Source organism: Talpa occidentalis, unplaced genomic scaffold, assembly GCF_014898055.3.
Source record: "Talpa occidentalis isolate TD23 unplaced genomic scaffold, MPIMG_talOcc4v2.1, whole genome shotgun sequence".
NCBI lineage: Eukaryota > Metazoa > Chordata > Mammalia > Eulipotyphla > Talpidae > Talpa > Talpa occidentalis.
The window spans coordinates 77,499,643-77,527,314 of NW_026555331.1; the positions used below are offsets into that span (position 1 = coordinate 77,499,643).

At 35.4% G+C, this 27,672-nt stretch overlaps 1 protein-coding gene across 11 annotated transcripts in view; it reads right to left on the bottom strand.

Moving 5' to 3' along the window:
- SUGCT (succinyl-CoA:glutarate-CoA transferase) overlaps nucleotides 1-27,672 on the bottom strand; it is a 793,244-nt gene that overhangs the window by 391,645 nt on the left and 373,927 nt on the right. For 10 of the 11 annotated variants that reach the window (XM_054692302.1, XM_054692300.1, XM_054692297.1 and 7 more), the window contains one exon: nucleotides 18,565-18,667. In XM_054692302.1, the coding sequence (XP_054548277.1) occupies nucleotides 18,565-18,667 (103 nt within the window). Of the gene's footprint in view, nucleotides 1-16,235; nucleotides 16,502-18,564; nucleotides 18,668-27,672 lie in introns of those variants that run through there. The other variant, XM_054692298.1, reaches the window with a different exon arrangement.

A 27,672-nucleotide genomic window follows, 5' to 3' on the forward strand; every position in this document is an offset into this window, starting at 1 on the left:
TTCTAAATCAACAGAGTATAATATATTAATAAGTGTTGAAAACAATAGCATTTCCTGACTCTAACATCACTAAAAAAAAAATTGGGGGTTTATATTCTAGTTCCAGTTATTTATTAATTCCTTTATTCAGCATATTTTTACATTTAGTTTGGATTACTATTTCATGAAAATTTTAATTTGGAGAATAATTAATTGCAAAGCATATGAAATTTTTGAGCAATTCAACTTAATACCAATGTCAGGATTCTAGTCAAGGAAAATAATCTACAAACTTTTTAAAAAAATTACAGATTCAGTGCAATCCCATAAGAATCTCACTGGCATTCTTCAAAGAAATGGAACAAATACTACTGAAATTCATATGGAACCATTAAAGACCCCAAATAGCCAAAGTTTTCTTTACAAAAAAATAGAAGGGGGGAAATGGTGGTATTACCCTTTCAAATTTCAAGTTATACTATAATAATAATTTTATAAGTATTTTACAAAAAGAATTTTAATTATAAATAAAATTAAAATAGCATGACACTAGAATAAAAGCAGACACACAGACAAATGGAATAGAATTGAGAGTCCAGAAATAAAACTGCACATATACGGATAGCTAATCTATAACAAAGGGGTGAAGTATATACACTGGAATAAGAAAAGCCTCTTTAATAAAGAATGTTGAAAAAATTGGACTACCACATGCAAATCAATGAAACTAAATCATTATTTCATATCATACTAGAGAACCAACTCAAAATGAATAATAGACTTGGATTAAGTCCTGAAAACATAAAAGACATTGAAGAAAATATTGGCAAAACACTCCATGACATTGCTTTAGATATATCTTTCAGATTTGTCCCCAGCAGCAAGGAAAACAAAAGAGAATATAAACAATTGGGGCCACATCAAACTAAAAAGCTTCTGCAGTGCAAAAGAGACTAACAAAAACAAGAAGGCATCTTATTGAAAGGAAGAACAAAGAACCCTCTTATACTGTTGGTAGGAATATTGACTGGCCTAGCACCTATGGAAGTTCCTCAAAAGAATAAAAATTGATCTGCTGTATGACCCAGCAATTCCATTCCTACAAAATACCCAAAACACAAAAACACTAAATTGAAACTGCTACTTCTATGCTTATTGCAGCACTATTTACAATAGCCAAGATATGGAAACAACCTAAATGCCCAAAAACAGATGACAGCATCAAGAAGATATGGTTTATATGAACAATGAAATACTACTCAGTGATCAAAAAAGATAAACTCACTCCTTTTGCTACAACATGAATGAAGTTGGAAGGGAATTAGTTTAAACAAAATAAGCCAGAAGGAGAAGATAAATACTTATATGTGGAATACAGAGGAACCAAACAAAGATCCAGAAAGAGATAAAAATTAAAGTCAACCCTTAAAAGCTGACTATAGATTTGAGGTGTCTGGGATGGGAGAGAAAATGGGGAGGGATGAGAATGGAAGGGGCAGCAGGGCTAGAGCACAATTAACTATGATGGATTGACTATGGGTAATTTGGTAGTGGAGCATAATGGTGACCACACCTGAGGGGACAAATCCTGTACTATTAAAATAATAACAAGGATGTAAACCAATGGTACTTCATTAAAATAACATATACATTATAAGAAATTTTTGCTTTGAAGTTGAAATATTCAGATTTTGAGTACTACAGATACTTGATCCTATCTTCCAAGGAATGCAGCTATAAAATCAGGATGGAATACATGGAGCAGTTATTTAAGGATTCAAAAGTAAATAACAGCAGATGGATTGGGAAGAAAAACAAAATTCAAATATCACCATAAAAACAGTGTTTACCAAATTTTTTACTGCTGTATCCTCTGGTCTAAATTAATCACATACAAAACAAAAGTGAGCATCGGGTACTGCTAAAGGGTGAATATTTGTGCCTGTCTCCCCCATATTTGTATGTTGAAACTTAGGCCTCAGAATGATAGTAGTTGGAGGTGGAACCTTGGGGAGGTGAAGGAGTCACAAGGGTGAAGTCCTTGTGACAGGACTAACAATAACACCCTTATAAATAAGACAATGAAGAGGTCAGAAGTCCATCACCCTTTCCACCATAAAAAGATATAGCAAAATAAACAAAAAAAACCTAGACATCTATGAACCATATAAGTGAGTGCTTACCTGTGAAAAGTGCTGTTGGGTTCCACAGCATCCAGAAATGTGATAAATAGTATTTTATTGCTTATCAGTCACCCAGTCTATGGTATTTTTGTTACAGTATCCTGAGGAGAGTAAGACAGATCCAAACAGAAAGCTATAGGAGGGGCCTAGTTCCAGCTCAAGGAATATGAAAGAAATGTATTACATTTAAAGAGACTAAAAATCTCTCCTTCTTCTCTTTCTGTTATCCAATCCCCTACTTCAAGCTCTCAAATAATCCTGTGATGATAGTGGTAGCTACAGCTTCAACAATCAGAGACAGTGGGGGTCAGCAAAAGCCAAAATTCTAAAGAGAAATGTTTCTCTCAATTTCATGGAACTGCAAATTCAAAAGGGTAGGCTCAAATGTGAGTGCTTTTAGGAAAAGTAAATCCACAGCATTCTGGCACCCAGGAAACTGGAAATTACTAAGGAGATGGTGAGAAAGAAACATGAAAATATAATTGCATAAAGTTTCTTATGAACTCCTGGGCATATGTACATATCAAATTTAACAAACCAGACAGTGAGAACTGAACTAACAGACACAACACCAACCAGATCCAGACTGGTTACTAGGTGGCACATACACATTTCTATAATGGTTGATTTGGATTGAATTGACATTAGAACCATGATCCACAGAAAGCTAGCCATAACCTGTGACTTTTTAATGTGATTTGTATCTCTTTTTTCCTTGACCCATTATTATTATTCAGGCATTTAACTCCTAGTGCCTAACCTAATCATTCAGCCATATAATCTTCACAGTGATCTTTAACACCAGGTTTCTATGAGAGCTTCTTTCCTATGATATCAAAATCACCCCTCAAATCATTTTGCATCTAAATTATTATTCCCCACATATAAATTTCTTGGTATAAATGGTCATGTTAGAAAAGTCTTCACATTTTTATCAATGTTTATATTAGGATGACAAGCTTTAGAATTTTAGAGGGTGATAACATTTCAAAATTTAGGGACAAATTCTGTCTTTTTTCCTTTTGACATCAGGGAAGGGAGTACAGAAAAGTAATTAGGAGAGGCAATCATATTAAAAGTAACTCCCTACACTCATGACCTAGTTTATAAACTCATTTAGATTCCTGAAATATCTTTTAAGTTTTTATTTGAAAGAGAAATAAACAGAAATTTATGCTTTAAAATCTTTGATGGGAAGGGTAAATGAGGTAATCATGAGCTGATGGGCAGTGAGAGTCAGAGTCAGAAAAATGAAAAACAATGAAATAAATATAAAAAATGAGGACCCTAAGTCCTTCATGAGTGGGTAAATGACATATTAAGTGCCTGGGATGGAGGGGGAAGAAAAGTGAGAGGACATGAAAGACACTTATTTCTTTGTTTGTTTGTTTGTTTGTTTTTTGGTCTAAAATCATTCTGACCCCACTGACAGAAACCTAAGGGCATTTCTGTTTTTCATTACTTTTAGCTCATAGGGGAAATCTAAATCGTTTGTTGTAAGATTTGAGATGCTTCAAAAATTAGGGTCCAAGTAACATGTGCAAAACTTAATCAACTAGCATCCTCTGAAATGGTACTCAAAACACAGTTTGTACATGAAAAATTCTAAGAAATCTACATTTTCTAATTTCTGAGCTTCATCCAAAGTCAGTGGAAATCATAGGGCATCGTTAGACTCAGAAGTATTAATTTTGAAAAGGCCCTTAGTTAATTCTGACCAGGCATTCTTTTGGAAACACTTTGAGAGCATTACCATAAAATGTTTACATGTATCTTTCAGAGGTAGTGTAAAAAAATAACAAATGAAATACCAAACCTAGCAGAGAAAGGGCAAGGAAACTCTTCAGGACACAATCAGGCCTTCTTAAGGGCAAATAAAAGTGGAAAGAAGGTGATTACCAAGCGCGCGCACACACACACACACACACACACACAAATAAATTTAGCACATAGACATTCTTGAGGGTAAAGATAACTTCAGGGTACCCTGCAAAGAAATAAGCTAGCTAGGTCAGGTAAGGGAAGGTCAGCAGACCGGTTTCCTAGCAAAAAAGCTATTTGCCTGATGCATATAACTCTTAAAAAACATTTGAAATCCCTGGAAATTATCAAAAAGGTATACAACAAATGAAGAAACATTGTCTCAAAAATGTCTACTTAATCTCAGAAAGAAAAGCTAGAGTCGGGCTTCCCCGGTGGCGCAGCGGTTGAGCGCGGGGTTGCGAAGCTGCCCGCAGCCTCTGCAGTGCCGGTTCGATCCCCGGCTGCTCCCTGGCCACCGGAGGAGGGTCCCACATGGCACGCAGACCTCTCCTGCCGCCCGCTGCTCCCCTCAGCAGTGTACTTCGGTCCTTCTGCCTGTTCTGCATCCTGCTCTGACTCTGGTGAATTCTCTCACCCTCCCGCGCTGCGCTTCTGACTGTACCCAGTGTTTGTATGAATAAATAAATAAATCTTTAAAAAAAAAAAAAAAGAAAAGCTAGAGTCTATTGCATTAAAGCTCGCTTCACATCAACCATCACTACAGCAAACTCCACATTTCCATGTTTGAAAAGTTTGAACCCAGGCACTCTACTTCCAAGTAAAAGTGGAAAAATAAAGGGAGCCACCTCTCTGCCCAACTCCCACTCTAGGACTATAGTTTCATGCCATGAAAGACAGGGTGAACATGGAACATTTTCAAGAACAGACCAGGTCTTGGGACACAAGTCAACTGTCAGTAAAACCACAAAAATTGAGATCATACTTAGTACTGTCTTCTACCATAATGACCAAAAAAAAAAAAAAAAAATAGGAATAAACTATAAGGAGAAAAGAAAAAAACCCTGTGGCTACACAGAGACTAGACAATATGCTGCTTAAGAGAACTTGGAAAAAAGAGGAAATCAAAGCAGAAATTAACTGGCTTATTGTTTTTAATTAGTTTTTCTGAGGAGTTTTTGAGGGTTCTCTCTATTATCATATTATTTGCAAATAGTGATGGTTTTACTTCTTTCCCTATTTGGATTCCCCATATATATATTTTTCTTGCCTAATTAGTCTAGGTAGGACTTCCAGTATTATGCTGAAGAGCAGTTGTGAAAGTGGACATCCTTGTCTTGCTCTAGATCTTAAAGGGAAGGCTTTCAGTTTCTCACCATTAAGAATGATATTAGCTGTGGATTTGTCATATATGGCTTTTATTATGTTAAGTATGTTCCTCATATCCCAAGAATTTCTAGGGCCTTCATCACAAATAGATATTGAACTTTATCAAATGCTTTCTTCATCTATTGATATGATCATATTTTTTTTTCTTTTTGTTGATGTGGTAGATTATATTAATTGATTTTCAGATATTGAACTATCCTGTGACCCTGGAATAAATTCCTCTCAGTCATAGAGTATTATCCATTTGATGCATTGTTGGATTAAATATCAAAATGTTCTTAAGGGGCCTCCCCTGGTGGCGCAGCAGTTGAGCCCTGGGCTGCGAGACTGCCCGCAGCCTCTGCAGCGCCGGTTCATTCCCCGGCCATTGGCAAGGGTCCCACAAAAAAAAAAAAAAGTTCTTAAGGGGGAAGATAATTGTAGCCATAATTAAGCAAGAAAAATCACAAATGAAAAATCTAATAAGACATTTAAAACAATTTGAAAAAGAGGAATAAATAAAGGCCTCCCATGTGGTACAGGCAGTTGAGTGCTGCACTGTGAAGCTGTCCACAGCCTCTGCAGCATGGGTTCGATCCTGGCAAGCAGGCAAGAATCCCACATGGTGCAGCAGACCTCTCCTGTCTCGTCCGCTGCTCCGCTCAGCAGTGTATTTCGTCAATCTGCCTGCCCTGTTCCCCACTCTGTCTCTGTCTCTGGTGAATCCTCTCACCCTCCCATGCATCTGGCCTGTACCCCGGTTCTTGTATAAAAAAAAATAAACCTTTTAGAAAAAGAAGGAACAAATAAGACCCAAATTTAGTAGAGGAAGGAAATAATAAAAAATGAGTGGAAACAGATAGATATCAAAAAGACTATAGGAAAAAACTGGTTCTTTGAGAAGATAAACAAAATAGATAAAACTCTAGCTAGAATAACACAAACAAGAAGAGAGAAAACATTAGTAAACAGAATCAAAAATGAAGGAGGAATAAAAGAGAGCACAGGAATAAAAGAGAGCACAGAAACACAAAAGATTATAAGAGACTACTATGAACAACTATATGCCTTGAACCTACGGATAAATGTCTAGGTAAAAAAATGTCTACCAAGACTAACCCAGTAAGAAATAGAAGAATTGAACAAATCAATCACAAGCATGGAGATTGAAATAGCGCCTCGAAGACATCTTTACAGACACATCACCCAAAGCAGTGATAGTGAAAGCAAAGATCAACAGCTGGGACTACATCAAATTAAAGAGCTTCTGCACATCAAAAGAGACAATAACAAAAACAAAGAGAAACCCCACCAACTGGGAGAAAATTTTTGCACACAACACTAATGATAAAGGACTGATCACAAAAATCTACAAAGAGCTGATGAGACTCAACAAAAACAAAGAAAATAACCCAGCCCAAAAATGGACAGAAGAGCCAAAAAGAAACTTCACCAAAGAGGAAATGCAAATGGCCAACAGGTATATGAAAAAATGTTCATCATCACTTGTAATCAGGGAAATGCAAATCAAAACTACAATGAGATACCATCTTACGCCAGTGAGAATGGCACATATTAAAAAAACTAGCAACAACAAATGTTGGCAAGGTTGTAGAGAGAAAGCAACTCTCCTGCACTGCTGCTGGGAGTACAAACTGGTCCAACCACTATAGAGAGCTGTGTGGAGATTTCTTGACCTACTAAACATAGAGCTTCCATATGATCCAGCAATTCCAGTCCTAGGTATTTACCCAAAGGACACAGAAACAGTAATTCCAAAGGGCATCTGCACCCCTATGTTTATAGCAGCACTATTTACAATAGCTAAGCTATGGAAACAACCCAAATGCCCAAAAAAGGTGACTAGATGAAGACGATGTGGTACATATACACAATGGAATATTACTCAGCAATCAAAAAAGATAAACACATGCTGTTTGCAGCAACATGGATGGAGCTAGAAGGGATCATGCTCATCAAAATAATCAGAAAGAAAAAGAAAAATACTGGATGGTCTCACTCATAGCAGGAATTTAGAAAACTTAAAGAAGACACCAGGAAAAAGACTAATCAATACAAAGTAAAAATCAAAATCAACAAGCAACTATAAACCAGAGACACACTGGGGTGGGGGTGGGGGTGGGAGGGGCTGGGAGAGGAAGGACTAGAGTCAAAATAAGAGGGGGGTGCAATTGTATGGGGAATATAACCATAATTAAAATGCATACATTGTGCAAAGATGAAAAATAATGTAAGAATTATACGAAATAAAATTTTTAAAAAAGAAATAGCAACAAAAAAAAAATTCCAAAAAACAAAAGCCCATGAGCATATGGCTTTACAAATAAATGTTATATATAAAACCTTTAATGGAGAACTAATGTCCATTGTGTTCCAACTACTTTTAAAAACACAGGTTCATTTTATGATGTCAACATTACCCTAATATAAAACCAGACAGAGAGCACAAAAAAAGAAAATTATAGACCAATAACCTGATATCAATCCAAAAATCTTGAACAAAATACTAGCAAATCATATATAAAAGTATATCACAAGGATTGTATACCATGATCATGTGGGATTTACCCCAGGGATGCAAGAATTGTTCAATATATAAAAAATTAATTACTGTACTACATCTTATCAAAAAAGTAAAGAAAAAAATCATATGGTAAATTTTTTGTTTTTACTAAGCCCAGATGGTGGGCTTAGGAAAAACAATAATTTAAAGCAGATATTATAAATATGGTAAGAGAACCAAAGGAAACCATGCTTACAGAATTGAAGGGAATATTAAGAAAATGTCTTGACAAAGAGATAACAGCAATGAAGAGACAGAAATATTAAAATTTTTAATAGGAACAAGTAGAAATCTGGAATGAAAAAGAAAAGCTGAGATTAAAAAGTCACTAGAGAAGATCAGGAAATGTGAAGACAGTTAAATAGAGATTATACAATCTGAAGAACAGAAAGAAAAATGAAGAAAAATTAGCAAAATCTCAAATAAAAGTGAGCCGCTGTGAAGTGCACAAACATACGCATAATGAAAGTACCACAGGGAGATACAGGAAAGAGATAAAAAGACAAAGACATAATGACTAAAAACTTCATCAATTTCTTGAAATACATTAATCTACACATCTAAGGAGCTCAACTCTAAGTAGGATGCATGTACAGTACTCCACACATTCCCAGATATATCATACAACAAATGTTCAAAGACAAAAAGAAAATTCTGAAAGTAGCAAAAGTATAAAAGAGCAAAAAATATATTGGAGTAAGGAAAATGAATCAGATCCAACTCAAATCTATAGTTTAAATCTATAGGAAGAAAATAAGGGAACAAGATAGCATAAGTAAGATTGATATTTTAAAATTCTATAAATATAGACTTGGTCTCATTTCTTTCATCAGTTCCCTTGAAAGAAAACATTATATAACATTATAGAGTAATAGAACAGCACATTAAATATACATAATACATTTACACACACAAATATCTATCCAATTATAAAGCTTACATATTGTATTTTGTCTAAGCCCGTATAAAGCTGAGGTGAATTCTCACAAATTAAGATTTATACTGTCAACCATAATAGAAGAAAAGCTGCAAAGCAAGACAAAGCTTTACTCAGAGTTTCAGGGACTGCAATTTGAAAACACAATTCCAAGATGGTCTTGGAATCTATCTCAGGGATCCAGGGAAATGTGTATGTTTTATACAGACAAGAAACACCAGGGATTTTTCACATGTATAAGTTACTTATAAAAATATATCACTGGTGGGCCTCCCCGGTGGCGCAGTGGTTGAGCGCTGGGTTGCGAAGCTGCCCGCAGCCTCTGCGGCGCCGGTTCGATCCCCAGCTGCTCCCCGGCCACTGGAGGAGGGTCCCACATGGTGCGCAGACCTCTCCTGCCGCCCGCTGCTCCCCTCAGCAGTGTACTTCGGTCCTTCTGCCTGCTCTGCTCCCCGCTCTGGCTCTGGTGAATTCTCTCACCCTCCCGCGCTTCTGACTGTACCCAGTGCATGTATAAACAAAATGAACAAACAAATAAATAAAATAAATGCCTCTATAAAAAAACAAACAAAAAAAAATATATCACTGGTTACTAAGTTAGTTTCTAAGCAGAAAAGTCTATTGTAAACCACTGACAGGCTCTTCCAGGTTGGTAGTGTTTTTTTCTCAGTAAGTATTCTCTTAAAAGTTTTCAGTTATTTTTCCTATCTCTTGGGGTAAGGAAGTCCAAAAGCTGTACCTCCCTAATAATTCCTGGTTCTATCAGCATCAAAATAGATAAACTCATGTAATTTGCAGCAACATGGATGGAGCTGGAAGGGTTCATGCTCAGTGAAATAAGCCAGAAAGAAAAAGAAAAATACTGGATGGTCTCACTCATTGCAGAAATTTAGAAAACCTAAATAAGGGACCAGGAAAGAGACTAATTATAATAAAGAAAAAATCAAGGTCAACAAGCAACTATAAACCAGAGACACAGGTGGGTGGGAGAGGAGGGATTAGGGTCAAAATAAGGGGGCTGGGAATTATATGGGGAATATAACCAAAACGAAAATGCATACATCGTGCAAAAATGAGAAATGACTTAAGAATTATATAAAATAAAATATAAAATAAAAAGCACTCCTGTCACTATAGCTCTATGTTAGAATCTTTCCTTAACAATATTATAGGACCTAAAGACATGGACAAGACAATTACTTAAAAGTGTCACTAAGAAAATTAAAATGAAAAATGAAAACACCTACTTAATGCAAAAGAAAGGAATAAGGAGGGATAAAGAAATAAAAAAGATGAGACATATGGAAAACAAAAATAAAATGTCACATGTAAAATCAACCATATCAATAATAACACTGAGTGTGAATTAGACAAATTTAATCAAAATTGGATACAAAAAAATCAAATTCAACTGTATCTGTCTGCATAGAAAATACTTTAGATTCAAACATGCAAATAGGCTAAAAATAAAAAGATGGAAAGAGGTACACAATGTAAACAACCACCAAAATAACAATAGGGTTTTATACTAAAAATTAGAAGACAGATATTAAAACAAAAACTAGAAGAGGAACATTTAAGGATGATAAAGAGAAAGGGAAAATCCATCATGAAAATATGTTGGTGATAATTTTATATGCACATAACAACAAAAGCCAAAAATACATAAAGCATAAACTCAATGACAGGCAATTTAATAGTAATAGTTGGTGATTTCAACTTACAAATTTCAAAAATGATTATAATAACTACGCAGAAGGCACAGAAGAAAATATTAGAGTTAAGCAATGGTATAAACAAACAAGATCAAATTAACATGTCTATCAAATACTCCAATAGAATATATATTCTTTGTAAGGACACATGGAAATTTCTGCAGAATATATCTATGCTAGGACAAATGAGTCTCTGAATAAATCTGAAGGAGTTAAAAATCACACAGAGTGTTTTTCAAACACAAAGAATGAAAATAGGAATCAGCATGAGAAAGTCTGAGAAATATATACATTAATGGTCAATTGATTTTTAATGGGAAAAGGACTTGAACAGACTTTTTTTTTTTTTTAAAAAAAAAAAAGACATAAAAATGGTCAGTAAGTATATGAAAAAGTTCCTGACATCATTGATCATCAGGGAAAGGCAAATGAAAACCACAATGAGACATGATTGTACTCCTGTTAGGATTTCTTTAATTAAAAAGATAGGAGATAAATATTGCCCAAAATGTGAAAAAAGGTAACCCTTGTACATCTTGGTAGAAATGTAAATTGGTGCAGTCACTATGGAAAATGGCTTGGAGGATTCTCATTGTGGTTTTGATTTGCACTTCCCTGAGAATACCTTGTCTTCATTTTTCACTTTTGTTACCTATTAAAAAAGTATGTCCTTGGTTTTAAAGTTCAACACTTGGGGGAAAGTCAATGATTATACTATGAATCTCTACTTAGAAATTTTCTTGAAATTTAGTAAAACATGGGATATATATGTGCAATTTGATAAACAGGCTGTGTGAGAGAGAGACAGACAGTGAGAATAACTTTACAAAAAAATTGTAGAGTTTTAGGTCACATTCTCAGGTCACAAATTATATCAAAATCTCTGAATAAACAGTAAAAGTTAAAATTCTCCATTAAATTCCCCTTTATCACTGAAGAGTTTATTAGTAATATGATGAACTAATCACAAAAAAATATTTAAAAGGATAAAGAGAACTTTGTCAAGTTTCAAGATTAAGACATTTAGAAATTCTTTGTCAGATTTTAAGTTTTTGTTAATTCATTAAATAGGAAAATCTCATAATGCATAATTCCCATTATATCTTATTATGAAAAATAACAAGAGCATTTATGTGTAACTCTTCTGTGACACTGAACACTGTCCATCTTGAATTGGACTGTACATCTCTTTCAACAGCTTCACCTTTGTTCTATTGATTCATTGTGTTTCATCATCCATACTCCTTACCAAATAATTAGTATCAGACCATATATATTAGGGTAGGCCATCAATTAATTTTTCCTAATGAATAAGTGAATGACTGACACAAAAAGTGAATATGGTCACTTTTGCCCTGAACCATGCCTTTACGCCTTTTCATTAAATGATCAAAAGTAATGGAATTTTACATTTATGGAATTTTTTAAATTTTATAATCTGTTAAAATCAATATCAATCATGAAATAGCCAACATACACTGGTTATATATCTAAATGTGTGTGTGTGTTTATAAGAGAAAGAGAGAGAGAGAGAGTTAAAAGAAATTGGTGCATGCAAACCTCTAGGTATATAGGAATTAAGAAATCAAATGTGAGAGTAATACTATATACTAAGTCTTTTTTTTTTTTTTTTAAGATTTATTTAGTTATACAAGCACTGGGTACAGTCAAGCGCGGGAGGGTGAGAGAATTCACCAGAGCCAGAGTGGAGGGCAGAACAGGCAGACTGATGAAATGCACTGTTGAGGGGAGCAGCAGGCAACAAGAGAGATCTGCGCACCATGTGGGACCCTCGCCAGGAGGCCGGGGATCGAACCTGCGCTGAGAGGCTGCAGGCAGCTTCGCAACCCAGCGCTCAACCACTGCGCCACCGGGGAGGCCCTATACTAAGTCTTTTTCATTTGACATTTCAGTGGGTTTCCTCCATTATAATAACACAGGTTTCTACATGCAGATTCTTCTCAACTTAACAAAACAGAATTGGTTTAAACTCTTAGTCTGATTTAATTTAATCACATATGTTAAAAAAAAACATTTCTTTAAAAACTGAAAACAGGGCCTCCCCTGGTGGCGCAGCGGTTGAGCGCTGGGCTGCGAAGCTGCCCGCAGCCTCTGCAGCACCGGTTTGATCCCTGGCCACTGGCGAGGGTCCCACATGGCGCGACAGACCCCTCCCGCCGCGCCCACTGCTCCCCTCAGCAGTGTATTTCGTCATTCTGCCTGTTCTGTTCCCCGCTCTGGTTCTGGTGAATTCTCTCACCCTCCTGTGCTTCTGAGTGTACCCAGTGCTTGTATAAATAAATAAAAATCTTTAAAAAAAATTAAAAAACTGAAAACATTACACTTAGGTATCATAAAACAAACACACACATATATGAACTTGTTCATCATCTAAAATGTGTCATGTACATTCAGAAATTCATGTATATTTAATTTTTTCTTCTTTGCCTCCTGGGAACTATTTCCAGTCATATTGGTTTATCTCCGACCTTTATGAAATGTTTCCCAGTTGCAGGGAGCACAGTATGTAGTATTGCCCAGCAGTATTAGAAGCAAGGGTACTATTTTGCTTGACTTGTATAGCGCTCCCAAAACTATGAAACTGCACCTCTATAAATTTAGTTAACATTATTGAAAAGACAATCTTTAAATGCATCAATAGTGTGCTTATATGTGTGTGCATGCATGCATATACACTGGAAGGCATTTGTGTATGGCAGAAAGGGCTAGAAAAAAGTTATGTACTTTGGGGTGCTTCTAACACTTACCATATGAATATTGAAGGTTTTATTTTTCCCAGATGCTCAGATATTTTGCCAAAATGTGCCGAAACAAAATCAGAGAATAGGAGAATATGAGCTAGTTAGAGAATATGAGCTAGCCTAGAGATTAATATGAGCTAGCCTAGAGATTAATAAAACCTCCAACTTCACAGACTTCCACAAATGATGATTTGAAAACAACAGATAATTTTAAGCTATCAAATATTTCAATACTTCACTCTGTTTGTTCCTATGACATTTTTATCCCATATGAAAGATTTGCTAAAAGGAGTTGTAATGGCCTTCTGGGACAGGAAGAATAAGGTTTCTGTAGAAAATGTTAAATTAATTTTGACGGTGATGCAAAGTTAAGGAAGGGATGTTAAGAGATGGCTTGTTGCCACAGGGTGGAGTTTTGTTTTGGTATCCTTTTAGAGGCTGCAGGTGTTTGGCACCAGTTAAAATCGGGGCCAGCTGTGATATTTCAGTTCTGATATTTTCCTCCCAATAGTTCTCAGAAGTGATGCTTCAGAGTGATGTCTTACACCTGATGTATTCAACGTGTGTGGTATAAATGTGAAGATTCTGTTAAATAACACTAGTTTTGTGACACCCTTTGCCTTCTCTTCCCCACCCACAGGTCATGGCATGAAGAAGGAAGAAAAACATTAATCAGAAATTCAGTCATTCATGTATTTTTTTAATTGAGCCATTCATTCAAAGATGGTAATAGACTAGAATCACCAAATGCACAGTCTTCAGCAAAATACAAAAAGTAGGACAACACATTCTCTTTTGATTCTCATGGTAGATAATGATGCTTTTAAACCCTCTCAGTGGTGAGATCCATACCTATTTTTGCAGGAATTTGTATAGTTTCTATTAAAAGCTGTATTTTCTTTTAAGTTTGTTTGGGTTGGAAAACCTCAAACCACAATGTATTTCATGCACATGTTCCCAAGGGTACGTTAAATAGGACCATACTGAGGTCATCTAGTAAGTTTTTTAAACTTTTTAAGAATCCCTTTAATGTATTTGCACAATCTTGGCCTGATTAAAAATAGATATTTTAAGAAAGGACTTGGAAAAATGACTACTAAAATCTATATGCAGATAATCTGTATTATACTTCTATATTGTGTAATTTTCCACAGATAATTTATCATTGACAATAAAGCTTCCTCTAAAAGGGTTTTGGATCAAAACTTCCCAGACCTATCAGTAAATTCAGTTCAAAACCCCCATGGTATTCTTAACTGACTTTACAGTGTATGACAGTAGGAGCATTGTAACTGTGCAAGTCTCAGCACATAATCAGAGGATAAAAGGCAAACAACCTTATATCTATCGAGGAAAAAGAAATCATCTGTTGTTTCAATTCACTCAAAAATCAAGTTTTTTTGGAACATGGGACATGATGAGATTAGGTTAAAAATGGTTTCTACCATGAGGCCTCCCTGGTGGTGCAAGGGGTTGAGTGTCAGCACTATGAAGCTATCCACAACTACTGCAGCACGAGTTCGATCCCGGGCAGAGGAGGTGACTTACATGGTGCAGCAGACCTCTCCTGTCTCGCCCGCTGCTCCCCTCAGCAGTGTATTTCAGTAGATCTGCCTGTTCTGCTCCCCACTCTGTCACTGGAGCATCCTCTCACTCCCACACTTCTAGTCTGTACCCCAGTTCTTATATGCATAAATAAATAAATCTTTTTTAAAAAATGGTTCCTACCATCACATAAATTTTTGCTTGGCAAGTACAAACCACAGATGAAATGTAAATAGCCTACTTAACAAGCAAGCTCACAGAAAATTTTCTTCTGCAATTTGATGTTTCTGACCTTTTTTTCATTAGATGTAACCCTTTTCACTACATCAAAGTCTCACTTCCTGTGTCACATTCCAGGCCTGTACTTTCCCCATATCAATTTTCAGTTGTACTAGCAGCTGTGTTGGCACAGCATATACAAAGGATAACCAGGCCATGGGCACCATTGGGGCAGCCCCACAACTGAACAGAAGTGGCCAGTTCCCTATACACAGGGCCAAGAAACTCCACAACACACCACAAGAAAAATAAGAAAGGACACCTTAAACAAAAATCACACACTTATGGAAAATGAAAAAAGAAAAGAATTTTCAGTAATCAGAAGTGATAAAAGGTTAAGAACTTCTTAGCACAGAGTTTTCAGATGCATTATCATAAAAGAACATAGAGGTCAGTTTTAAGCTAATGACTCCCATGGCAGCAACAATGGATTTGAGTTTATGCACTAAGCAAAAGTAGGTAAAGGACGGTAAAGTAGGTAAAGGGCAACACCATAACCAGAGCAACAAAGATTCATTGAGCAATTGCCATCTGGCAATCCCTACTATGGGTCCTTGATAAACATTATCTTATTTAACACTTGAAACAACAGAGAGAAACAAATATATGTCACCACTTTACTGTGAGGAAACGAAAGCATAAAATCTAGTTTATAAAACCGCCAGATGATTTTGACACCATTGTCTTCACTATTATGTTTAGTCCCCTGAGCTTTCGAACCTAAGATTTTTCAACCAGTTTTACAAATAAAGCTTGTCAACTCCATTTAGAGGTGCACAGTAGTCACTTTATCATTTGGAAAACATATTTTGCAGGGTAAACCAGATAATTCATTTTTTGACTTATGCATCAACATATATATATATATATATATATATATATATATAGCGTATCTAATTTGTTATTTTTCAGAAAGGAAGAAAATTACAAATTCATGCAAAATGACTAGCACTTTGGTACATACAATAAAGGTTTGTTGAACGAGAAATTTCTAGTAGTTATTTTGTATATCTTCTTAATTTATGTTCTATTTTAATAATTTATTTTATACAGATTAAAATAAAATTCCCTGAGTTTCCACATTTTATATTTCTTTCAAAATTCAATTTTTTTTTTTTAAGATTTATTTTTATTTATTTATTTATACAAGCACTGGGTACAGTCAGAAGCGCAGGAGGGTGAGAGAATTCACCAGAGCCAGAGCGGGGAGCAGAGCAGGCAGAAGGACGGAAGTACACTGCTGAGGGGAGCAGCGGGCGGCAGGAGAGGTCTGCGTGCCATGTGGGGCCCTCCTCCGGTGGCCAGGGAACAGCCGGGGATCGAACTGGCACTGCAGAGGCTGCAGGCAGCTTCGCAACCCAGCGCTCAACCGCTGCACCACCTTCTTTCTAAAAGAGTCAAAGATTTCCATGCATAAGGGGATGGCACTTTCCTTGCCATTTGTGGGAAAACCCTATTTGCAATTGACATAGTCATCTTTGCTTATTTTTAAAATGTAATGGTACTAGATTTTTTTCTTCATCTTTCTAAAAATACAAATACACTTTATAAATACATGTTGATAATTAAATTTCAAAGGATTAAATTATATATAAAAAGTAACCAACACTACTCTTAAAACTGGGGCTCAATTATCAATAACTATCACTATATGATTATCAAATTTTAATTTTGAATTATAATAATTGGAATCTACATTTTGGTTGGTAAGAAGGTGGATTTCAGAGACTTTTAGGGTACTAGGAAAAATTGGTATCCCGGCTGAGGTAATAATAATCTTCTCCATTTGGAAAATGGGCTAAGTAATAAAGATATACCATAGACCAATAACAGAAACTTCTTACTGGTCCAAAAGAATTGAGATAAATAAATTAAATGGCACTATACAAAGGGGAGTTGGGAATGAAAAGACCAATAATCTTATATTCACCTGAACCAGTGAATAAAGTTATCAATTTTAAGATGGTGGATAGGGTCTTAAATCCGTGTTCATCAAAATTTAACTAAAATCTAGGTAACATTAGAATATACCTAGTGGTTTTAAAATAACATTATTTTCTTTGGTGCCCTGATCAAGCACAGGTAAAGTAATATAAATGATGATGGGAAGTGTCTCGGGAAATAGTTCCTGACAAATGAGTTAAACACAAAGTCCTGTACACCCTAGCACCACTTTTATGCAGGAAAGCAACAGTAACTCCCTCCCATTTCCCCATGATAACTTAGAATCAAAGTTTTCCCAAATATGAAGTAAGAAAACTGGCTGTCTTATCTACTACATTTAGAGCATATTCACTGCTACCTCATTACAAGGAATTTCCAGGCATCAATCCATTGAGGTGGGGGACCCTTTCACAAAAACACAGTACATATCAAGTGGGTCCCCTCAACTCAAATCCTCGCTAAGTATTGTTTTATTATGGACAAAGCCTTGCCATCCTCACAGTCATGGAAGAAAAACAGCACAAAACAGAATTCCTGAGCACATTCACTTTTTTCTCCAATATATATTGTAAACATTAAATGCATTTTAAACATATTAATGTAAGATAAAAATACCAAAGTTAGGTCAGTTTCCAACAAAGCTCTCTTCCCTTACAAAAAGGGTACTTAATTTTCAATAACTCATTTTAAAGAAAAATCTGCTACTATATAAATAAAAACAAATTTTAAAACCCCTGTAATTCTGAAATGTTGAAAACCGTCAAGATATATGAATAAAAATAGTGAAAGTTTCACAGAAAATTTGAGTTCATCTATCTGTGGAGATTAATAAATGTGTCTGAGAAAAGATTAATTATTTGCTTGCAGTAATATTGACTAAAGCAATAAAACCAAACTTATTATTTTAACATTTCAACATCATCTAAAAATAATCATAGTATCATAGAAATTTATTTTTAGGTGATATCATTCCTGGACCTAAATAGGAATTTGTAAGCAATACACAGCAAGAATATCTACTTAAATACAATTTATTCTTTGAGTGCATGTGTTAATAATGCACAATAATCAAAGCCTATAAAAGCTTCTCATTTGCACAATTAACTATGACTTGCTTTGTATATTTTTAGACAGCCATATAATGAGAGTTGGACTATAATTGTGGAAGTTCTCGTATTTCTTTCTCTGCTGAGAGTGATTTCCAAGTGTCTAACCCTAACCTCTCAATTGTCTGCATGTCTATTTTTTAGGAAAAGCAAATTTTCCTGACCTTGGAAATCTTACTTCATAACTGCTGAAGAATTATGTTAGATCTGATAGACACAAAAGTATGATTGCAGACAGCCACTTCTAAATTCTCATTCTATTTTTAATTTAACATAACAGTAAATACAAAAAAGGTTTGTGAATTGAATTCAAGAGTAGTGATTATTTAATCTAGGTAGAAAAGAGAGACAAGTTCTTGTGTTTTTAACCACAATATACTAAAAACTTAAAAGAAACAAACCTGAGGTTCTGCAAATACAGTCTTCATGTTGTTGATTGGGCCATAAGGTACCCCACTGCCTTCAAAGAGACATAACCACTTGCTGGTCACTTCTTTTTCAAACCTAGGCACAGACCAAAGGAACACACTTCATTCACTAAAGAATAAAACTTTTTTTTTTTTCTTGCATGATCCTGTTACAATGCAACCAATAATGACAAAAATGTTTTTAGTCTCTCTTTGCTCCTGGTTTTGAGAAAATGTTTTTTATATGAAATCTTGAGTTGTTCTGTAATGGTAAGAATAGCCAACCAGGTTCCTTTGAAAATCCACCATTAAAAATATAATTCCTTCTATTTCTGTTCATATGTACTTTTTGAAAGAGAGTCTCTTGAAGAAGAGAGATTATAGGGGGAAATGCATTGAGTTTCAAATATGTTTTTGCGTAGTCTATAAATACAATAATGTTAAAATAGCATTGCAATTTTGAACATGATATTATTGAACAAAATATTTTTAGTAATCTTGCATAGTATATCAGGTTAAGGTACACAAGGACATCTAAATTATTCCTCAAAAAATTAGTAATGTTTTAAACTATATGTTTTACCACTATTATAATTAAAATGACTTAGAATTATCAACCACTACAATTTGTCTAAAAATCACTTTAGCTACTTATTTATTTGCACTGGGATTTACTAATAAAAACAAACCTAGACATCTAAAGTACTGATATTTCAATTTAGCCAAAACAATCCAATCTAACCAACTCCTTTGTCTCACTTGTTCTAATATAACTAAAATTGGACTTCAGAGTCATAAAAGCTTATTTAATTTCTTTTATTTTCTCTATTAGGTCTCTAGGAAAGAGAGCAAAATTCATAAATGATAGTTACTCTTTTATATTGCTTCTCTGTGAATCCAAACAAAATCCTTTCTCTGTAGAGAAAACCCAACATAGTTTGTAATATATGAAGAAGTTTAGAAATTGCTAATTGTTAAAATAGCAAACCATTTTTGATTAAGTAATTATCAAAGTGAATAGTTTTTTTAAGCACTTTAAATAAAATAGATTTTTGACAGCAAGTAAAATGGTTCACTAACATGGATGATCTAGTGGAAATACAGTAGACATATTTAGTATTAATAGACTTCAGCTCCCTTTATACATATCTAGACTTAATCTCAGATCTGCAGATTCCATGGGAAATATACTAGAGGGCCTCCCTGGTGGAGCAGGCTGTTGAGCACAGTGCTGTGAATCTGTCTGCAGCCTCTGAAGTGCAGGTTCAATCCCAGCAACCAAGGGAGATACCCACATGGCATGGCAGACCTCTTCTGCCTCATCTGCTGCTCCCCTCAGCAGTGTGTTTCAGTCCATCTGCCTGTTCTGCTCCCCACTCTGTCTCTGGTGAATCCCCTCACCCTCCTGCACATCTGGCCTGTACACCGGTTCTTGTATAAATAAATAAATCTTTACAAAAATATATACTAGAGAAATGCACTTTTCCACAATTTTTTAAAAAATGTAAAACAGTATCAATACTTTAAGTATCAATACTTTTCTTATTATACTCTAATAGAAGAAATTTGCTTTAATGTATTTACTAAAAGATCGACTACTATATGAACAATAATAACATTTAACTATATAAATTTTTTATATAAGGAGTTTACAAAATTTTTTAAAGTTTGAATTACATTTCAGTAGCAATGTAATTAGTCCTAATCATGCAACCATTTACTCTACAACCAACTAGAGAGTGCCCACTATACACCAGCATTGACTGTTATCTTTAAATATAATGCCTACCTTTCCTCTCCATTATGATGAATAAAAGTTTTTCATTATACCTCTTAATTATGGCTCAATAACTATCTCATTTAGTAAACAATAAAATACTTCATTTGTAAATATCAAAAATATTATTTTGTGGTAACACAATCATAAAAGTTTAAATTTCTTCCATTAATCAATTCTTTATATCATATTTTCTTTTCAGTGACTGTTAAAGTCATCTCCTGGCCAAGCATTCCTAAGGTATACATAGATATATATCACCAGAATGCTATATGAGAGAATAAAAGAGATACTTTTGAGCTTGGAAACTTTTCAATCAGGGTGTCAATTATTTCAGTTTTTATAAACAGAGTGTTAAAATGGTTATTCTGATAAAATTTTCAACACAAGTGAATTTATCACCATTGGATTCACCCAAGTGGCCCAAAAGATCTGTAGAGAGAATACATGTCAGTATTCAAACAAATCCAGGGCTGCAAGCTCAACAAGAGAAAAGTCAGGGGAATAGTTGAAGTTTTAGTATTTATGTAAGCTTTTCACCACTGGGCAAAAGAGAGGAATTTATGTTATGGAAAACAATGGATGCGATTTAGAAATGAGACTGGAAAGAGAAGCAAGGTCTGGAGTTGCATTTGTGACCACTGTTTGTGCATTTGCGTGGGTGTGGGTGTGGAAGTGTTCATAAATGCCTCAAACTAAATCAGTTAGAGACAGAACATTGCTGCATTCCGCTGCTCCCAGTGGACACATTCATCATTTTCTTCTGAAAATTTATCACTTGATCTAACTCTGATGTTGAATCCTTTCTTTTATCTATGCAAAAAAGCTGTAAGCACATGTTTTTATTAACCACAAAAATTCTGCTAAAAAAAGAAAAGAGCTGATCTGAATCACTCAGGATTAGATGTTGAAGGTAAGAAAGAAGGGTGTCCTTATATTCAATTTAGTGAGTCTAGAAGCCAGAGACTCCCCTGGGAAATTACATGGAGACACAAAAAGTTGAAATTTAATTGTAATTTTACTAAATCTACCCATTTATTTAATTCCATACTTTTACTGAATTCACTTGATGGCAGAATAAGTATTGCTACTCAAATAGAATCATTTAGATAGAGGAAACATAGCTGCATAAAGATGGATTTGAACTTTAAATTTTCTAGCATCAAAATTTAACTTAAAAAAATAAACAAAAAGGGCCTCCCTGGTGGCACAAGGGGTTAAGTCTCAGCACTACGAAGCTGTGTGCAGCCACTGCAGCATGAGTTTGATACCAGGCCAGGGAGCTAACTCACATGGTGCAACAGACCTCTCCTGTCTCTCCCGCGGCCCATTCAGCAGTGTTTTAGTCAGTCTGCCTGTTCTGTGTTTCATTCTGTCTCTGGTGAATCCTCTCACCTCTCCATAGCTCTGGCCTACACACCAGCTCTTGAATACATAAATAAAGAAATCTTTAAAAATAAAATAGAATAAACAAAAATTTTTCCTTTGTATCAAATGGATTAAAGCTGTAGCCAAATCCAAGTTAAGAGAGAATCCCATGAAATGTGTGCCATGAAGGTGGGAGTCAGGAGTAATCATAACATGATGATAATTAAATACTGGTTATTGAATTGTTTAGTCTATATTTTGAAGTTTTTATCCTTATAAGCATGCTATTAAAGTAAGTTTTCATTTCATTTCCACCAAGTGGAAATTCTATTTGGAGAAATTAACTTACACAAATTAATATAGCTATTTTCCCAACATTTTGAGGTATTATAATTGACAAAAAAATGTATATGCTTAGGTTGTACAGATTGTACAGCATGACTTTTTAAGGTGTGTCTATAGTGAGATAATTACTACAATCAAGTTAACTGACACACCCATAACCTCAAAGTTACCATTTTTTAATGTGATAAAAACAGCTAAGATTTACTCTCTTAGCAAATTTTAAATACACAGAGGCCTCCTTTTTGGTGCAAGGGATTGTCTCAGCACTATGAAGATATCAGCAGCCACTGCAGCATGAGATCTATCACTGACTAGGGAGCTGACCCACATGGTGCAGCAGACTTCTCCTGTCTTACCCACTGCTCCCCTCAGCAGTGGATTTAGTAGATCCACGTGTTCTGCTCCCTACTCTGTCTATGGTGAATCCTCTCACTCCCTCCCCCGAGACCTCTGGCCTGCACCCCAGCTCTTGTGTGCATAAATAAATAAATCTTAAAATATATGATGACTGGTATTACCTATTATTCCATGCTATTTATCTTATACTTGAAATTTTGTACCCTTTCACTGATAGCTCCCCATTTTCCTTTCCTCTTCCCTGCTGCACCAGTCATTGGCACCTATGATTCTATACTCTGGTCCTATGAGATCCATATTTTTTTAGATTCTATAGCACAGCAAATTTCCTGCCCCAACCTAAGGAAAGGAAGAGTTGGGCAGAGAGGTGAAGATTAAAAAAAACTATGAAAAGGAAAAAAAAAGGAAAAGGAAGAAGTGGACAGAGATAGAAAAACAAGACTGGAGGAGGCACATGGAGCAGAGTGACTTGTGAAGAAGTTACAATGCTTCTCAAGTCACTCTGCTTGGTATACATGGAAGGAGACACTTGAAAGAGATACATGTAGATGAGAGACTCACAGCAGTCTTCATCTAGATTTTGATTTTGCTCTTTTCCTTCCAAACCTGCCTGGTACCTTCTGCCCCTTTCCTATGTGTTCCCACCAGAAGCTGCCTGAAATCTGTAGCAAGCTTTTGTGCTTCAGCTGCCCTGCTTTGGACCAAATCTATTTGGCTGGGCATTTACCCATGAGGGAATAGATAATTTAGGGTTTTAAATGGAAACTATACCAGAAAGAGCACACCAAAAAGATGCTGGCCAATACTGGTGACACAGTGTCCCAAAGCATAGGGCAAATTGGAAAACAAGCAGCAGGAGAAAAAAACTACATGCAACCTAGTAACTCCTCAGGAAAAAGACACACCACAAAAAGAAAATCACCCACCAGATTGCAACGACAGTGACTTGGAAGAACTTCTGAGCCTTCCAGAAAGAAAATTTAAAATTGCCATGATGAAAATACTGACGGAACTCATTATGGAAAACAACACACAGAAGAATGAAATTGAGTCCCTAAAGAGGGAAGTGAAGGAAATACACGAGATCAAAGGATTAATGGAAGAGCTAAAGAACGCTGGGAAAAGCAGTGATAACAGAATAGATGAAATGGAAGAACAAATAAGCACTCTCCAAGACACATAAATAAAAAAGAATCAAAACAGAAAATGAAAGAGAAGTACAAATGAAAAAGACTAAAGAAAGACTTCGGGAATTATCTGATTCCATGAGGAAAGGAAATATAAGAGTTATAGGAATCCCAGAAGGAAAGGAGAGAGACCTAGGAAGAGAGAAAATATACAAGGAAATAATTGAAGAGAACTTCCCAAACGTGAAGGAGCTGAAAATAGATATTCAAGAAGTATGAAGAACACCAAACTTCCATGATGAAAGGAAAAATACAGCAAGACACATAATAGTAAAGCTCCCAAGTATCCAAGACAAGGAAAATATAATGAAGCTGACAAGAGGGAAGAAACAGATAACATACAAAGGAAAACCAATTGGACTGACACCAGACTTCTCCAAAGAAACACTATGGGCAAGGAGAGAGTGGAGGGATATAGTCAACAGACTCCAAGACAACAAATGCCAAGCAAGAATACTCTATACTGCAAAGCTTTCCTTCTTCTATGAAGAAAGAATAAGGACCTTCCAGATAAATAGAAACTCTGGAATTTCATTACGGCTAATCCTCCATTCCAAAAAATACTACAAGGAGTCCTAAAGCCAGAACCAATAGAGGGATGAATAACAATGAAAGAAAGCCAAAAAAAAAAAGTTATTAAAAGAATAAATAAATAAAATCAGAGGAAAGAAAAACACAATGGCAAATACAGATGCTAACATATCAATATTACTTTAAGTGTAAGTGGACTAAACTCTTCAATAAAAAGACAGAGTCACAGACTGGATTAAGAAACAAAACCCAACTTTTTGTTGTCTCAAGGAAGCACACTTAACTATAAAAGATAACAATAGACTCAACATTGGGCCTCCCTGGTGGCAGAGTGGTTGATCGCTGAGTGGCCAAGCTGCCCGCAGCCTCTGCAGCACCTGAAAAATCCCTGGCTGACGGGCAAAGGTCCCAAATGGCACGCAGACCTCTCCTGTCGCCCGCTGCTCCCCTCAACAGTGTACTTTGTAGTCTGCCTGTTCTGCTCTCCACCCTGGCTCTGGTGAATTCTCTCACCCTCTCATGCTTCTGACTGTACCCCCAGTAGTTGTGTAAATAAATAAATGAATCTTAAAAAAAAAAAGACTCAATGTTAAAGGATGGAAAACAATTACAAGTAAATGGACCAAAAAGAAGGCAGGAACAGCTATACTGATACAGATAAAACAGATTTCAAACTCAAAAAGGTAAAAAGAGGGCCTCCCCGGTGGCACAGCAGTTGAGTTCTGGGCTGTGAAGCTGCCCGCAGCCTCTGCAGCACCGGTTCATTCCCCTGCTGCCAGGCAAGGGTCCCACATGGCGCGTAGAACTCTCTTGCCACCTGCTGCTCCTCTCAGCAGTGTATTTTGTCGGTCTACCTGTTCTGCTCTCTGCTCTGGCTCTGGTGAATCCTCTCAGCCTCCCGCGCTTCTGACTGTACCCAGTGCTTGTATGAATAAATAAATAAATCTAAAAACAAAAAAAAAAAAGGTAAAAAGAGACCCCAGCGATCACTACATTATGATCAAGGGGACACTACTTCAAGAAGAAATAATACTCATTAACATATACTCACCAAATGAAGGAGCACCAAAATATATCAGACAACTATTATCATCTCTGAAAACAGACATCAGAGAAAACACATATGTAGTAGGAGACTTCAACACACCACTATCAACAATGGATAGACCAACAAGACAAAAACTAAGTAAGGACACTAAAGCCCTAAATAAGGCTCTAGAGCTCATGGGCATAACAGATATCTATAGAACACTAAATCCAAAAAAAATCTGAGTACACATTTTTCTCAAGTGCACACAGATCATTCTCCAGGATCATTCACATACTGGGACACAAGACAAACATCAACAGGTACACCAAGATTGAAATCATACCAACCATCCTCTCTGACCATGAAGGCATCAAACTAGAAATAAATCATAAAAAGAAGGCAAGGAACTCTCCTACCTCATGGAGATTGAAACCCACACTACTGGAAGACCACTGGACTAATGAGGAGATCAAAGAAAAAATTAAAAAATATTTTGAGTTGAATGACAAAGAGGACACCAATATCCTAAGTGTGTGGACCACAGTGAAAGCAGTAATAAGAGGAAAATATATAGCAATAGAGGCTCACATCAAGAAACAAGAAAGAACTCAAAGAAACAGCCTAATCTCAAAGCTCAAAGAACTAGAAAAAAGAAAAACAACAACAACAAAAAAAACAGTAGAAGAAAAGAAATAATAAAAGTCAAAGCAGAAATAAATGAAATAGAAACTAAAAAAAAAAAAAAATCCAAAAGATGAATAAAACCAAAAGTCAGTTGTTCAAAAAAAATAAATAAAATAGACAAACCCCTAGACAGGCTCACAAAGGAAAAATGGGAGAAAGCACAAATAAATAGGATCACAAATGAAAGAGAAGAAATTGCAACAGACACAGCAGAAATCAAAAGAATAATCAGAAACTACTATGAACAGTTATATGCAAACAAGTTCAACAATCTAGAAGAGATGGACAAATTCATACAACTCTACAATCACCCAAAGTTAGATAAAGAAGAAATAGAACACCTAAACAGACCAATTACAAGCAGCGAAATTGAAATGGTAATCAAAAACCTCCCAAAAACAAAAGCCCAGGAACTGATGAATTTACAAAAGAATTCTACCAAACATTTAGAAACGAATTAGTGCCTATACTTCACAAACTGTTTCAAAAAATTGAGAAGGAAGGGATAATACCAAACACATTCTATGAAGCCTACATTATGTTAATACCAAAACTAAACAAGGACAACACAAAAAAAAAGAAATTTACAGTTCAATCTCTCTATGGAACACTGATGCAAAAATCTTCAATAAAACTTTAGCTATCAGAATCCATCAGTATATCCATAAGATAATTCACCACAACCAAGTAGGATTTATTCCAGGGACAAAAGGATGGTTCAACATCCAAAAATCAATCAATGCAATCCAACACATCAACAAAAAGAAATATAAAAACCATATGATAATATCAATAGATCCTGAGAAAGCTTTTGACAAAGTGCAACACCCATTCATGATAAAAAAAAAAACCCTAGAAATTCTTGGGATACAAGGAATATACCTCAAAGTCATAAAGGCCATATATGATAAGCCCATAGCCAGTATCATTCTCAATGGTGAAAAGCTGAAAACATATCCATTAAGATCTGGAACAAGACAAGGATATCCACCCTCACCACTGATTTTCAATATAATACTGGAAGTCCTAGCCAGAGCAATAAGACAAGAGAAAGACATACAAGGAATCCAAATAGGAAAGAAGAACTTCAAGTATCACTATTTGCAGATGATATGATAATATACATAGAGAACCCCAAAAACTCCACAGGAAACTAATTAAACAAATCAATCAGTTTAGTAAAGTGGCAGGATAAAAAATCAACACACGAAAATCAGTAGCCTTCCTATACACAAACAATAAATCTGAAGAAGAAATAAAAAAAATCCCTTTTATTATTGAAACAAAAAAAAATCAAATACTTGGGAATAAATCTAACAAAAGAGGTAAATGACCTATACAAAGAAAACTATAAAACACTGTTAAAAGAAATAGAAGAAGACACTAAGAAATGGAAAGATAGCCCCTGCTCATGGATTGGAAGAGTTAACATTATTAAAATGGCTATCCTACCAAAAGCAATATATGGATTCAAAGCTATTCCAATAAAAATTTCAATGACATTCTTTAAAGAAATAGAACAATTATTGATGAAATTCATATGGAATCACCAAAAACCCCAAATAGCCAAAGTGCACCTGAAAAAAAAAAAAAAAAAAAAAGAATGTAATGGAGGCATCACACTCCAAGACTTCAAACTATACTGCAAAGTCATAATCATCAAAACGGCATGGTATTGGAACAAGAACAGATACACCAACCAATGGAACTGAAAAGAAAATCCAGAAATAAACCCACAGATTTATGGTCAACTAATCTTTGACAAAGGAGCAAAGACTATGCACTGGAGCAAAGAAAGTTTGTTCAATAAATGGTGCTTGGAA